Below are 14,702 nucleotides of genomic sequence, written 5' to 3' on the forward strand. Positions count from 1 at the left end.
ATCACATTCTAGATTAAAATTCTACATTAGTAAAATAGAAATTAATTATTTAGACTACTTTAAAAAATTGAATACAAAAACATAGGTAAATCATCGTACTATTTGAAATATTACGAAATCAATATTACCCAAGTTTCACAATGTAGTCTAGACCAGTTATCAATAATGCGATGCATATTCTATATGTAGGCATTACGATACTTGTGCGGAAGGTTCAAGATGGTTCATCAGTTTGTCCTTTTGGTTTTACTTTGACTCTTAGAGTCTTGCTTTGATTAGGGAGTGCAGCCTGATAGATTTGAACTGTTTTTGTCTTGGGTAAGACCTAGAGCAAGCCTACATTTATTTATAACTGTCAGAGTTAAACAAAATTAAACCTCAGCTCAGTGAGTCGATCTCATCTCAGTCTCACTCATCTGCTCATTTTATCATCATCACTCATTCACTGCACTGATCTTCTCTTGGTCTCTCAGTCTCACTCTCACACACACTCTCAGCTCACAACATGTCTCAATCTCATTCTTTCTGTTCAGACAATTATTGTCTAGGCCCATTGACATGTTCTCTCAGAGTCAGACTCAGTCTCGGGATCATTTCTTGTTTTTTTCTTTCATAAATGACGGTAACTTAGTCAGTGACAACACTAACTCCGGGAAGCTCCGACGGCATCGGCGTCAGAGCTTCCCAGAGTCATAACAACACATGTCTAATTTGGTCTAGACACAGCTCTTTTGGTGCTAAATCAGGAATCTTGTATTCATTCTTGTATTGTAATTTATTATTTAGACGTGCGTCCGATACGGTTAGATTGTGTAACCGGACAGTTGATTTAAAACAGTAATTTGAAGAAGTTTGCATTCAATATTTCATAAATCTTTTAAAGCCAAGGCAAGGGGAAGTCCAACCAGATATTGAGTTGGTTTTTACAAAAGCAGAAAAATGAGAAGAAAATAATTGGTGACAGTTTGAGCATGCAATATGATCTGATTAGAGTAAAATTCTGAATTCTTGAAGTTGTGATATATCTTTACCTTTACCTTTACGCAAATACTGGAAGAATGCTGATCATATTTAAACAAAGATTGGCAACTCTTTGATGTAGACTATCACTCCCCCCCCCCCCCCCCCCATTTGCTCTGTACAATTCGAGATTGTTGGGTCTAACATTGTTAGTGTCACTTTCGTATTGACAGTAAATTACTCTTGTAGCACGCTACAAGAGTCCTATCTCGCACCCCGGGGCAACGTGTCTGACACGGCTGGTTGTAGCAACTACTTCGAAGATCAAGATTCATTAATCTTGATCTAAGGAGACACGAACGAACGAGCGTCTTTTGTTTAGGTCTATTTGATAAACATGAGTTTTGAGCTTACCAATTAACTACATAGATCTACAATCTATATCCATGACTGGTTTTGTTTATAATTTGAAAAAATAAACAAAAATTAGGATAAGGGAAATTAATTCTTTCTCTGACTCGGACTTGGTTTGAATGCCTCTCCAATAGATATTATAATAAAGCCAAAAATAAGAGGGATTAACAATTGAAATTCGTGTTTTTTGTGGTCTAGTTATTGTACCCTAACAAACTCTTAACATCTATTTTACCCAAATGTTGACACTTGTCACCATTTATAATTTTCTTTTTTGAAACAAGAATTGGGTGTGAAGACCACAATCAACGATGCCCAAGGCAAAGTCCAAAAGTTCACAGAAACGGATGAAAACGAGGATGAGTAAAGGAGATGGAGCTGTCTCATCAGAGGACAGGGCTCATCAGAGTGAGGAGATAACAGGAGAGGACTACATCAGCCAACTCTCGTTAGAACTCCTGGAGAAGATCTTTCATTATCTACCGCTGAGGACCATCTTCTCCTGCGAGAGGTTGAACCATCATTTCCAGCTGGCTGTGCATTCGTACCTTAAGGTGGTGAAGGAGATCAACCTCACGGAACACATGTGGCATGGATACGTCCCCAAGGGATTCACCCTGTCCGCTTTCACAAAGATCCTGAAGCGGTGCCCCAAGTTGGAAGTCATCCAGGGACTGCACATCTATCCAGAAAATGCAGGATTTCATCCCTATCTGAACAGGTCGGATCAGATGACCCAGGGTATCGTCAAGGAGTTGAAGCGATGCGGCAACCTACGGCAGGTGGAGATATCCAGTCTAGACCTTGCGGATTCCCTCGTGGATGAAATGCCAGAGCTGGACTTGGGACACTTCTCCAACAGGGGCGGTTGCTTTGACGCAGACTGCCGGCCCTACTTCACTCTCGTTCCCGGCTACCACATCCGGAAACTGCATCTGACCGGGGTGACGCTTCCAGAGCTGCCAGAGACGCCACACGTGCAAGAGGTGGTCTTGGAATGGGTAGAACTCACCAGTTCTCAACCTTTCCAGAATTTCATCTGTCCAGGACTCAGATCATTTGTGATGAGGAACTGCTTTGGGCCACTGAATGCTCTCAAGTATGTGGCTCTTATCGACAATCTGGCCAGATGCCTGAACCTGGAGAGGTTGGAATTGGTACGTGTTCCGTTCCTCGGTGGACTGATACAACATAAAGTGGAGGAATCGGCACAGGTAGGTTTTGCCTTCTACATTTTCTTTCAGGATGCATGGTCTGCAAATATGATACATGACTACTGAATATGGCCTAAAATCACATTTATATTGCAAGAAACTGTTGATTGCAAAGCTATCGATGAAATAGTGCAACAACCTTTTGCGTGGATTGTCTTCAGACGGGTCACAATAAAGGACAACACAGTCACCTATAATTCATTATGCGAATCAAAAAGGTTCTAGACTATCTATATCTAGTGTAATGTCTGTTCATAAGATTTTTCATTCTTTACATTATCCCTGATTACCATACACTAGGAAAAAAGTAAATTTTAGTACATTACTATTTTACAATTGAGGAATCAGTATCTCCATGTTTTATGATTTTTTAAAGATTTTTTGAGTAGATCATATTTTCATATTTTCACCACCCTCTCATCATTATAATATTCTTTTCCTTTCCGTCTTGTGTAGGAGTGTACTCATCGTTTTCGTCATCAGCGGGTGCAAGAATTGCAAGGGTGCAATAGAATATCTCCCAAGTATTATGTTTTTTAGATTTTTTTTTTAGTAGAACATATTTTCGCCACCCTCTCACTACTATAACACTCTTTTCCTTTCCCACTTGTGTAAGAGTGCACTCATGGTTTTCACAATCTGAAAACAGTCCTCATCAGCAAGAATATCTCCCAAGTATTATGTATTTTAAGATTTTTGTTTTAGTAGATCATATTTTCACCACCCTCTCACTATTATACCTTGAATACCTTGAATACCAAAGCTTCTGGAAGACAGCTGTCTCCAGCTGCCAAGCTTCCAGATCTAACTTCAAGGGGGGGGGGGGGGGTGATGTCCAAGCTTCCGGGTCTTGCACCATAGTCGTTTTACATCTATATCTTGCTTGCTGGATCATATCATATATTGTAACATTCTTTTCCTTTCCCACTTGTGTAGGAGTGTACTCATGGTTTTCGCAATCTGAAAACGGTCCTCATCAGCGGGTGCAAGAACTGCACGGAGCAGGACCTGGGCCATCTCCTGCTGGCTGCGTACAAGACTCTGGAGAGTCTCAGTCTACAGCCGTGCCTGACCAGGGACAGTCTCTTCTTGGCACTCAAAGCCATCGAGAGCAAGTTTTACAATGTCAAGCATCTTCATCTGGGCTATGTAGATCCCTGGTCAAACTCAGGTAGGCCGGCATCCACTTTCTTATCTGTAGAGCTGACTACACTTCCTACAGTCTCACTACAGCGAAACCAGAAACTTTTGTGGATTACCAAATTTTCATATCAAACCTCAATAGAGCATTCTCATAATGTAATCAAATTTGATGCATATGTCGTTGTGAAGTGCTTTAATACAAATATTGCATTTACCTGTAATGAATAATTTTATTATAATCAGAATGCAAAATGCATATATTATGTGTCGTAAGGCAGGGAAAGCCATACTGTTTGTCCCACCTGGCAACAACTAATGTATGCAGTTGGTATTCTGACTGAAATACAGTTATTTGTAACGGATGAATGAAATAATTTGTATCGAGGTACTTCACAAAGACGTATGCCTTAGATTTGGTTACACTTACATTACGAAAAGTGGTCTATTGCAGTTTCATCCAAAATCTGGTGGCATTGAGATCCAAAAGTGTATATAAACAATGTTGAAAATCTTTTTCTATTGTTGTGGAATAATTTCGCTCCAAAAACTACATACATGCGACCGATTATGTCATCTATCAATAATCAACCATAGTTTATATGATGTTATATGATGTTCGATTCCAGGGAAGTACTCTTCGACGGACCTGGTAAGCAAAGGTCTGGCTGAGATCAATGAGAACCCTGCTCTGATGACTGACATGGGTATGAAGGCCATGGGCCAGGTCTTTCCCAATCTCACCTCGCTCACCGTCTACAACTGCCCTCATCTCAGATACCCTAGAGGATGGCTGGATGTTGGTAAGCCATTCCCCCATATTTTATTGATTTCTGTTTACCAAGGCCAATATTCATAATGACCTTACAAAGTTAGTTGTTTTAAACTAATTACGTTGGGTTATCTAGTATGTACATGTAGTATGTATGTGGTTGAAAACTAGGCTTAGTCAGTTTTTTATGAATATAAACTTTGTCTAGATCTGTTTCTTTCTTTCTCTCTCTCTCGTTCTCTCTCTTTCTCTTTATCACCCTTTCTCTCTCTCTCTTTATCTCACTCTTTATCTCCCTTTTTCTTTCTCTCTCTATCCCTCTCTCATTTCTGTCCACTTACTTATGATCCATATCTTGTGTATAGATCTTATGTCTATTGACCAGGCATTCTAGCCATCATTCTACTCTTCATCACAAGCATTTATTACATGCTTCTAAAATTCTTGAGTACAGATATGTGGATTTTAGGCAACATTGTATAGAGAAAATAGCCAATAATACTTGTTTCATAATATTTAAGATCGAAATATCCAGATATCTTTCAGGAAAAGATATTCAGAGATGTACATGTACAAATTCTTCTTCAATGAGGGGTGATTTTAGCTTGGTATTTCCTATGTATATTGTATTTCAGAGCCTGTTGATACCAATTGGTCACAATTGACATCTCTTCATCTCCACCACTGTCATGGGATCCAACTCAACGACAGCCAGTCTCTTTCTCACTTCATAGAGTGGCTCCCAAACCTGGAGGACATCCACCTAGAGCGTATGTTTCCCAAGCCGCCCAAGGGTTGCTCCAGGGTTGGTCTCAGTGCAGGGACGGGCATCGGTGTGTCATCCGCTCTGGTGGCCATGCAGAATCCCGGAGCACAGCATCCCCCACAGCCCCAGAACCAGGCTGAGGTCCAGGTACCAGATGTAGCACCGATCCACCAAGAACCACTGAGGCAGCAGCAGCAGCAGCAGCAGGGCAATGCGGACAGGGGACCACACCGACAGATCCAGGATGTTCCTCCGCAGAATGTACAAGTCCAAGTCCAAGTGCCAGAAAGACAACCCCACCGGATACAGCCAGCCGTGATGGAGAATCCACAGGAAAGACCTGAGGATCTCCCGGCAGGTCAAAGTAACGTTGCATCACCAAATGCATCAGCATCATCATCATCAAATGTATCATTAAGAAACTCAGAAAAGGCATCCACTTCTATGGATGTGCATGGGACATCAAGTGACTCGCAGGAAAGCAAGCCTCGGAGTGTGTGTAATAAAAGAAAACATTCCTCTACATCTGTAGGTGTCGACACAGATGAAGCCGAAATAGGGATACACTGTGATGTTACATTTTCAGACTCGGTAGCTAGGGAATCAAGGGTAGATGAACATAGGACAGATCGAAGAGATAATGTTGAAAATGCTTGTCGAGCAGTCCAAGGTAGTGCGATAGACCAACCTCAAGAATTCAGTCCAAGCGTCCAAAGTACCCCGCCTAAGAGGAACGTGCGAGATGCTTCCACCTCGGCTATGTCTATGGCTGGATCATGCCCCATCCATGGGACGATGATGCAGGAGCTAAGCAATGATGACGATGATGAGGAGGATGATGACTTCTCCTCTCTTCCATCCATGCCTGACGAAAGCGACGACGCTGTTGATGGTACCTGCCAGAGTGTTGGTGTCCAGGTCCAGAGGGACACCCAGTCGTCCCCTCCAGACCCAAGCCCGATGATGTGTGACCAAGCCACCAGTACTAGCGACCCTGTCATGGAAGCAGATCCGGTCTTGGTTTTCAGATGCGACTCGCAATCCTTGGCATCTGCCACATTGGATGATTGCGGAATCTCACATATCGATGTAGAGGATTGTCCAAACCTCAAATCCATCCAAGGTAATGCATAAATGTAGCACTCCATTGAACCAAACTTAAAAGTATGACATATGATCATCCAAATGCCTCATTATAAATGTATTTCTACTTATAGATAAGTTGTATAACATTTGTGATAGTAAGATTAGTTGAATTATACTTTCATCTGTTTTTAACTCCTCTACATTAGGAAATGTTGTTGAAGCAAAACAAGTATCATTTAGTGTGTTAAAAAGGCCATCTTTTGCCTTTCTCTGTTTTCTACACATGTCTGCTTGAGAAGTGCAAAACGGTCATGATTCTCTTCAAGTTTCCTGCTTTTTTTTTTGCTTTTCTTGGTTATCTTGCTGTCAGTGATTACTTCATTGTTCAAAATTTGTTTAATTTGATGCCTAGTAAATCACATATACCCCCACAATCCAGGGGTGTATGTTACTGTTCTTGTAGTACCATAAAATTTCATGAAAATATGAAAACTAATGTAACTCATTGTGTTCAAATGTTTCTGAAACTTATTATGTACATGAATTTGCATCATTTTTAATTTACCCACAAGAATATTTCATTTCTGTGGTTGTCATCACTAGGTCACAATCTGCCGATCTTCAAGCATCTCAGTGTGTCCGACGTCCAATGCAACCTGAGCAGGGTACAGTTTGAACAGTGCCCCAAGATGCAGTACGACTCCATCATATCTGAGCTCGTCCTTAGCTACCCACCCAGACTAACTGATAGATTCATCAGATTCCGTCCAATGTCACATGTGAGTTGAGTTTGAGTTTAAGTTTGAAGTTTATTATCCAAACAAAAGTACATTAATATAACAATCAAATGTGAATGGTTAACATTGAAAGGATAAATGGGACAAAAATAATTTGTTGAGTTTGGCAAATCGTTTATGTACAACAAAAACAGTGTAGGTCCCAACACGGAACCCTGAGGAACACCACATATTATTAGCTTTATGTAAGTCAGGAGAAAATTTCTGTTCTAGCATACTCCTTGTGATGGGGTTTTCTCACAAGACATTGCTCTAGGTCTGTGTCCTATCTATGTAGTCTTTCTAAATTATATGAAGTTTGGATTTTGAAGGGGTGTTTTAGACTAGCACACATGTGAGGTTCAAATTAAATTCTTTAAATTTGTCATGTCTTGGATTTGTCTTGTTCCATGATTATTTTATGTTCCACACATTTTATAAGTTCAGGATGTTATGGTGATTTGCATTGTATATCATGACGTTATTGGGGGTATTAACAAGATAGATTTGAATACTTTGAATACAGGCGTCAGTCAGTGAGATCAAGGGAACCCTTGAGAGTAGACTATGTACCTTGAATCACAATGCCTTACTCATTGTGGATAGTACGACCCCACCTCAGGCTCACCATGGCACAGCAATATGGGACTGGGTACACGTCTTCAGTGGTCTTAATCAGTAAGTAAAAACCAAACACCAAAGTCAATAGGCAGGAATATTTTTTGATCAAAATATTAAATATTGTGTAGATTTTGTGATTCAAGTCATCATCGTAGTTTAGTTGTAGGCCCTGTTCATCTTTTAAAATCTTGTAGTATATATATGTTTCTGCATACATTAAAAAAAAAAAGAGAGATTTAAGGTTTAGATTTACCAAAAGCAGTAGGTTCCGGTAGCATATTAATACAGGTTCCCCAAGTCAAGAGTTTTCAACAATTTTGTGGATGGATATGATTGTAATTCAAACATAAATTCTGAATTGCCAACCTATGAAAATACCATTGCCAAGTTGTGTGCACAATTGCACTTTGCAGTATTCTGAAAAAGTTCCTACCCTTCCATGAAAAACAGGGCTTTCACATTAATAATGACTATTGTAAAAACAAATGTATTATATCCAGAGTGGTCTTGTTTTTGTTGCTTTTTGCAGGATCCTGTTATTTGAAAGAGACTTGAAAGAAGCTCATCGGAAAGCCCTCCATGGCTACAATGAGGATGGAATCAAACTGGATCATATGGTGTTTGGTAAGACATTCATTCTTTTATTGGCATCGTTTAACAATGTTAAATCTGAAATGCACAGCCCTACGTGTTATAAGTGTCTGTGATATGGTGTTAAATTGAAGCCCTAAATAAAAATTGCGCTTCAAAATTATCAAAAAGTGCCTCAAAAAAGTAAAAAATCTTCAAGTGACCGGTTTTACCATACTCCTTTTCTCCAATAGACTGTAGTGTTATGAAAACTGTTAGGAAAACACAAAATTTGGTTACGATTTCCAATCATTAATATCTTGATAATCAGACAGGCGATCTGCTTGTAAAAGCCACGGGGTTCCTGATTGACCTAAAGGCTTATAATTATCATTGCAGCATGAGCTAAATCCAAGATTTTTTTTCAAAATCTGAGACAAAGTTATCTGAACCCTGCTAACTGGATTTCGTGAAAAAGGCGTATCTGCTGTACTTAAACCTATTCGTGTATGTTAGTTTGTGAAACAAGCAATGAATTTATACAATATAATTCCCTTTGGATGAAAATTGTGATTGATTTTTAGGAATTTATAAAGCTGGGCTCAACTTTCATGTATAATGATTTTGTGATATTTTGTATTACAACACAAATACACAAGACACTACAAGACATATACATTTACAAAATAACAAAAAAAAAAAAAAAAATTGGGGGGTACTTGAACCATTGACTCGAACATCATGTATTATAAAAGTGTCTTGTATATACAGGAATGATATAGTTTGAGTAATAAAAATAAAAGAAAGTTATTTATTGATTTTCTCCTCTGTTTCTCCTTGACAGAAGACGACAAGCTGGAAGTGATAACAGACCTTCCATGGATGAAACCTCTCCTACACAGTAAAACATGGCGGCTGGGGGTCTCTCCTTCATATGGTGAGGATATAGAATAGCTTAATTTATTCTGGGGGTTGTTTCACAAAGATCCTAAGCATCTATGAAAATATTTTGTAAAAGTTATTTTAAAAGGCATGAAATGTTGATACAAATTATTAAACAAAAGAGATCTCATGTTCTTGATGTGGAATTTATAAAAAGTCTGAAATAGTTCAATTTTCGCTTTTGAATATATTTTATTTTAAGGCTACAAATGGCTCTCCATAATTTTGAAGTTACACTTAGAGTTAAGTTCGGCTTAGGATCTTTGTGAAACACCCCCTGGGGTCTAATAATCATTTGGTGATTATTATTATCTGTGATTAAATGATTATTAGGCCATATGGATAGTAGGCAAATTGGGCATTCAACAAACTGGAAATTGGACCATCTGGGAATAAGATTAAATGAGCAATAGACCAAATAGGTAGTAGACTTATTTGAGATTAGACCAAATGACTATTAGCCTAAATGGTCATTAGACCAAATGATAAGTAGACAAAATGGTCATTAGACCATGTGGATAGTTGACGAACTGGGTGTAGACCAAACGGCAATAAACCAGGACACCCATAGGCGTTGCTTTTTCTTTCAATTTTTTGCTTTATTGCCAACCCCTAGAACCCCTACAATTTTAAATTGTTTATATAATATAGAGCTTATGTTTAAAGACATTTAAAAAAAAAATCTGGACCCCCTTTCCAAAAAAGTTAGTGTGGTGCCCTAGAAAATTTGTATACAGCTAGAATGTATAAAATAATCCTTGAAAAACTTTAACCAGCATTCTACAGGCCAACAGATAAGAAATAACGGGATTGAAGAAGGAAAAAAACAACTTAAAACTCCATGCCTTATTCTGTGCGATTTCATCAAGTAGTCTACTCACAAGTAATTTTGATGTTGATTGAAGGTGTATTTAAACTTGCAATATTTCTTTGTAGAAGTAGTATTTGAAGCTCATATTTTAATGCTAGTATACTACAATGACACAAAGCCCATAACATGCAGAGCAATCTATATTTTGGGGATCGGTAAACTTTCAGAAATTTGTTGAGAGTGAATAGTTACGAGGAGCTAGGTATTACTACAAAAAAAATTAAGAGTAACATTAATGAAAAGTCATATCCATATTGTTTTGTTCTTGTAATCATAGGTAAAAACAGGCGTGAAAACATAGAGGGACTAAGGGAGCATCTCGCCGAGCCCATTGCCACGGCGATACAAGAGAAGCAGAAGATCTTTCCAAGTCTATTCTGCGTGTACATCCAAACATCTGACCAAGATAGCACTTCTATGTACGCAGAGTTCACAACCGATGGTCGTTGATTCGTCTCTCCTTCCTCTGTTCCCAATTTAATTAGTTTGATATTGTGGGAGAGCTGGGACCCGTCTCACAAAGCCTTATTTTAATGACAAATTACAAAAATCAGTGACAAATCTGCTGATAACCAATCAGAAGCAAGGATTTCAGTAGCTTATAACAAAAACTGTAATTTGTCTCTGATGACAAGTTTTGTGAAACGGGGTCCAGGACTTGTGTATTTAGCTTATTCAGCGCATAGATAGCTGCATGCATGGCAATAACGTTTGTACACGTACTACCGTGAAGTTTAAAATTGCATACCGGTATTGCGTACTGACACTGGATTGGTGGTGCATTTATAGTGAAGAAATGATCATGTTTTTTATTAAAGGTATATACGGAGAGTTGACGACTGATAGTCGTTGATTCGTCTCTCCTTCCTCCGTTATCAATTTACTTAATAGTTTGATATTGTGGGAGAGTAGCTCTATGTATGCACCTTTTTCGTTGCACAGAAAGCTGCATATTAATAAATTTCTACACATACTACCATGAAGTCTAAAATTGCATACCGGTAATTCATCGCGTACTGACTCTGGCTTAGTGGTGCATTTAGCGTAAAGAAATGATCATGTTTTTTTATTAAAGGTATATACAGAGAGTTCACAACGGATGGTCGTTGATCGGTCTTTTCTTCCCCTGTTATCAATTTACTTCAATAGTTTGACATTGTGGGAGAGTAGGACTTGTGTATGCACCTTTTTTCGTTGCACAGAAAGCTGTATGGCAATAAATTTCCACACATTCTACCGTGATGTCTACAATCCCATATGGAGACACTAGATTAGTGGTGCATTGGTAAAGATATGATCATGTTTTCAATTGAAGGTTCCCCCCTCCCCCCAGAAGAAAATTCCACATGTTCAAAGTAGTATTTGCAATGTACTTTTGTTCAGACCTCGCAAAACCTGGAAGGAGATGCTTGAAGATATGAGAGCATGTTGAGGGCGGTATTATGAAACTTGTGTTATCTCTAATATTGTTGTATCTTAGAGGTTAAGATAAAGTTGGTATTCTGAAAATTGTTGTAACTTTTGTCTTATCTTTTTTTGTATCTTTTCTTTCATCTCTTTTCATAGCTGTCAACATTTGGAATTTTCAATTAATAACATTTAAGTAAAATTAAATATCATGTGCGCCAAGCGCAAAGTCCCTTTAGCCAGGGTTCAGGGCCCTAAAGCGGGCCCTGTAAGCTCTGGGGTCCCAGGCTCTCTGGTGCAATCTGAGATGGTGCACAAAGATTCTCCTTGTTCTTGTAGTCCAGAAGGGTCAAGTCTGTGGCTGCAATGATTGCTTGTGGAGTTATAAATATGCTGTACAAGTCACGCAGTAGACTTTCTATTATTTCTTTCAGCTTGTGTATCAGAGGACTTCTCGTCTGAAGGATGACACTTTTCTTGTCAAACGCAGTGATGCTTCATTTCTTCGTTTCCAATATCCCTGCCAGCTCTTGACTTTGAAGTATCGGTGCCTGGGCAGAATATAGGGGTTTCAAGTTCCGGGCCTGCACACCCATTCAAACCTTCTTTACTAATGAAGTCGCAGAGGACTTCCTCCCAGTCGGCCAATGGGAGAAGGAGTGGCCCCCCTCCTGTTCCTCCCGCCCCCCTCTTCCTTTGGGCAGCCTTTCTCTTTACCTTACTTTTTTTTGTCGTTAAAATGATTTGTTATCATGGATCATGTCCAAGAGGGCATTAAAATTGTTATACCCTAACCTGTAATTTCTGATGAAGTTCTCTTCTGTAGTGTCTTCTGCCACATTCATGGAAACTTTCTTCAAACATCTTCAGCACTCGTCTCTCTGCCATTTATCCTGCTTACAACTTCACAGACCATCTCCCTCTTCCTTTGGGCAGTCTTTCTCTTGAGTTTACTCTTTTCCATGGAAAACTTTCTTCTGACATCTTCGGCGCTCCTCTTTTTGCCACTTATCTCACGCTTACAACTTCACAGACCGCCTCCCTCTTCCTTTGGGCAGCCTTTCTCTTTACCTTACTCTTTTCCATAGAAAACTTTCTTCGAACATCTTCGGCGCTCCTCTTCCGGCCACTTATCCCGCTCCTAACTTCGCAGATCGTCTCTAACGCCGTGTTTTTCATGTGATTAGTCAATGTCGAGGATAAAGGACTGGTGATGTGACCCTTCCTTGAAGACTTCCGACACCAACACCATCACCTCTTCTTTACTAAAGTTTTCATTTCTTTTTTTGCTTGTTGCCATCCATCTTCTTCTTCTTTTTCTATTAATCAAGGTGAATTAACGAGGATAAAGGACCGGTGATTAGACCCTTCCCTGAAGCCACCTCCAACACCATCACATCTTCTTTACTAAAGTTTTTTTTTCTTTTTGCTTGTTGCCATCCATCTTCTTCTTCTTCATATATTAATCGAGGATAAAGGACCGGTGATGTGACCCTTCCTTGAAGCCACCTCCGACACCAACACCATCACCTCTTCTTTACCCTACTTAAGTTTTTGTTTCTTTTTTGCTTGTTGCCATCCATCTCTTTCTTCTTATTCTATTCTTCTTCTTTCGTGTCCATCATCTGATCTCAAATGTTCTGCCAGGCTTTTGCAAACTGAAGATCCTTCTCATTTGCTGCCACTAGGTCTTCCAGGCAGCATTGGTCATCTAGGAGTGGGCATCTTAATAAGTGTGGCATAGATTGCGCGGATGTTCCACACTCGCAGTCGGTGTCTGTTTTATCCTATTAATCATGGTGAATTAACCTTAACAACCAGCTAAGTGAAAACAATATGCCACAGCACTATGCATTAGCTTGATAATTAATTGATGACGACTTGAATAAGCGTGCAACAATCTAATTAGGCCAAAAATTAACAAGCGCAAAGATAAAGCACAAAGCACTCCTATTGGTTGACCTACTTATCATGCTTATAAAAAATAGATCTTGATAGGTAGGGTCCACAAAAATGGTTGTGTCAAAGATAAGATAGAGGCGGTCCTTCGAGAGATAATAGACCGCTACAACAATTTTCAGAATACCAACTTACAAGCTGTATTATCTCCAGAAGATACAACAAAAGATTCAACAATGTTCAGAATACCGCCCCGGAAGGCTTGGAAAAGAGCCACAAGGGAAATGAAGCGTCCGCCCCCCCCCCCCCCCCCCCCCACCAGTGTGAGAAAAATGAATACTAAACAATGATGAAGGCTTCACAAAGATCTTTTAGATATTTTATACTGTCAAACCTGTCTACAAAGACCTCATTTTTGTTTCCCTTGAAAATTGCATCCCGTTGAAACATGTACTAACGGAACCTGTCTACAAAGACCACTTTTCGTGTTTCGACTGTTTATATATATATATATATATATACACCAGGTTATATACTTTTCTAAAGCATATCATGCACATTATTATGATCCAAGGCAAATATTTTGTATATCCCACCCCAATATCTGTGTCCTCATTGAAGTGCTTCCCAAACAAGTTTTATTTTAGTGACTTTGCAATGTGTTGTCATTCAAATTGTCTGAATGTGCATATTATACTAGTTTCAGATACAAATTAATATGAATGCTGCAGTGCCATGTTATCTTTTTTTTTTGCTGAAATGTTTTTATTATAGAGAAACCAGGGCATTAATTGTTGCATGAAATCCTCCAATGTGCTAGCTAGATGTTTGCAAATGGATATTTCCCTCGTTAGTCATCTCACTAATATGCACAAGTAGCCATTTTATCTTTTTACTTTTTAAAATCTCTTCTAATTTAATATTTGTGCACCTCTCGTTTTTGTTTTTGTTCCTGAACAAGATTTTAATGGAGTGAATGAAACAACCGAGTATGAGTACTTCTTGCATATACATGTATAGAGACATATTGTGATATGCGCTATATAAAGTATGGTATATTATTATCAAGGTATGGCTAATTGACAAAATAGTGAGCATTGAATAATTTTGTACACAAAGGAATCTATTAGCAGTACATTTTGCTAAGCTATATTGGTACGACAGATGAGGATTTTATTGATATTCATTGGTAAAAAATGAAATTTAGACCATTAGAAATTGATGTTTCTATTGTGGTCATTGCTGTGCAGCATCTTTCTATATC

At 38.9% G+C, this 14,702-nt stretch overlaps 1 protein-coding gene across 1 annotated transcript; it reads left to right on the forward strand.

Moving 5' to 3' along the window:
- The first annotated feature begins 56 nt into the window (after positions 1 to 56).
- Positions 57 to 11,641, forward strand: LOC115918589 (F-box only protein 38-like). Its single transcript, XM_030984418.1, has 10 exons — positions 57 to 318; positions 1,659 to 2,588; positions 3,525 to 3,759; positions 4,358 to 4,531; positions 5,136 to 6,389; positions 6,956 to 7,131; positions 7,655 to 7,806; positions 8,279 to 8,373; positions 9,164 to 9,256; positions 10,410 to 11,641. The coding sequence occupies exons 2-10, from the start codon at positions 1,686 to 1,688 to the stop codon at positions 10,580 to 10,582; spliced, it is 3,255 nt and encodes a 1,084-aa protein (XP_030840278.1). The 5' UTR covers positions 57 to 318; positions 1,659 to 1,685; the 3' UTR covers positions 10,583 to 11,641.
- The last annotated feature ends 3,061 nt before the right edge of the window (positions 11,642 to 14,702 follow it).

The sequence above is a fragment of the Strongylocentrotus purpuratus genome, unplaced genomic scaffold (genome assembly GCF_000002235.5).
Source record: "Strongylocentrotus purpuratus isolate Spur 01 unplaced genomic scaffold, Spur_5.0 spur5_contig_833, whole genome shotgun sequence".
NCBI classification, from domain to species: domain Eukaryota; kingdom Metazoa; phylum Echinodermata; class Echinoidea; order Camarodonta; family Strongylocentrotidae; genus Strongylocentrotus; species Strongylocentrotus purpuratus.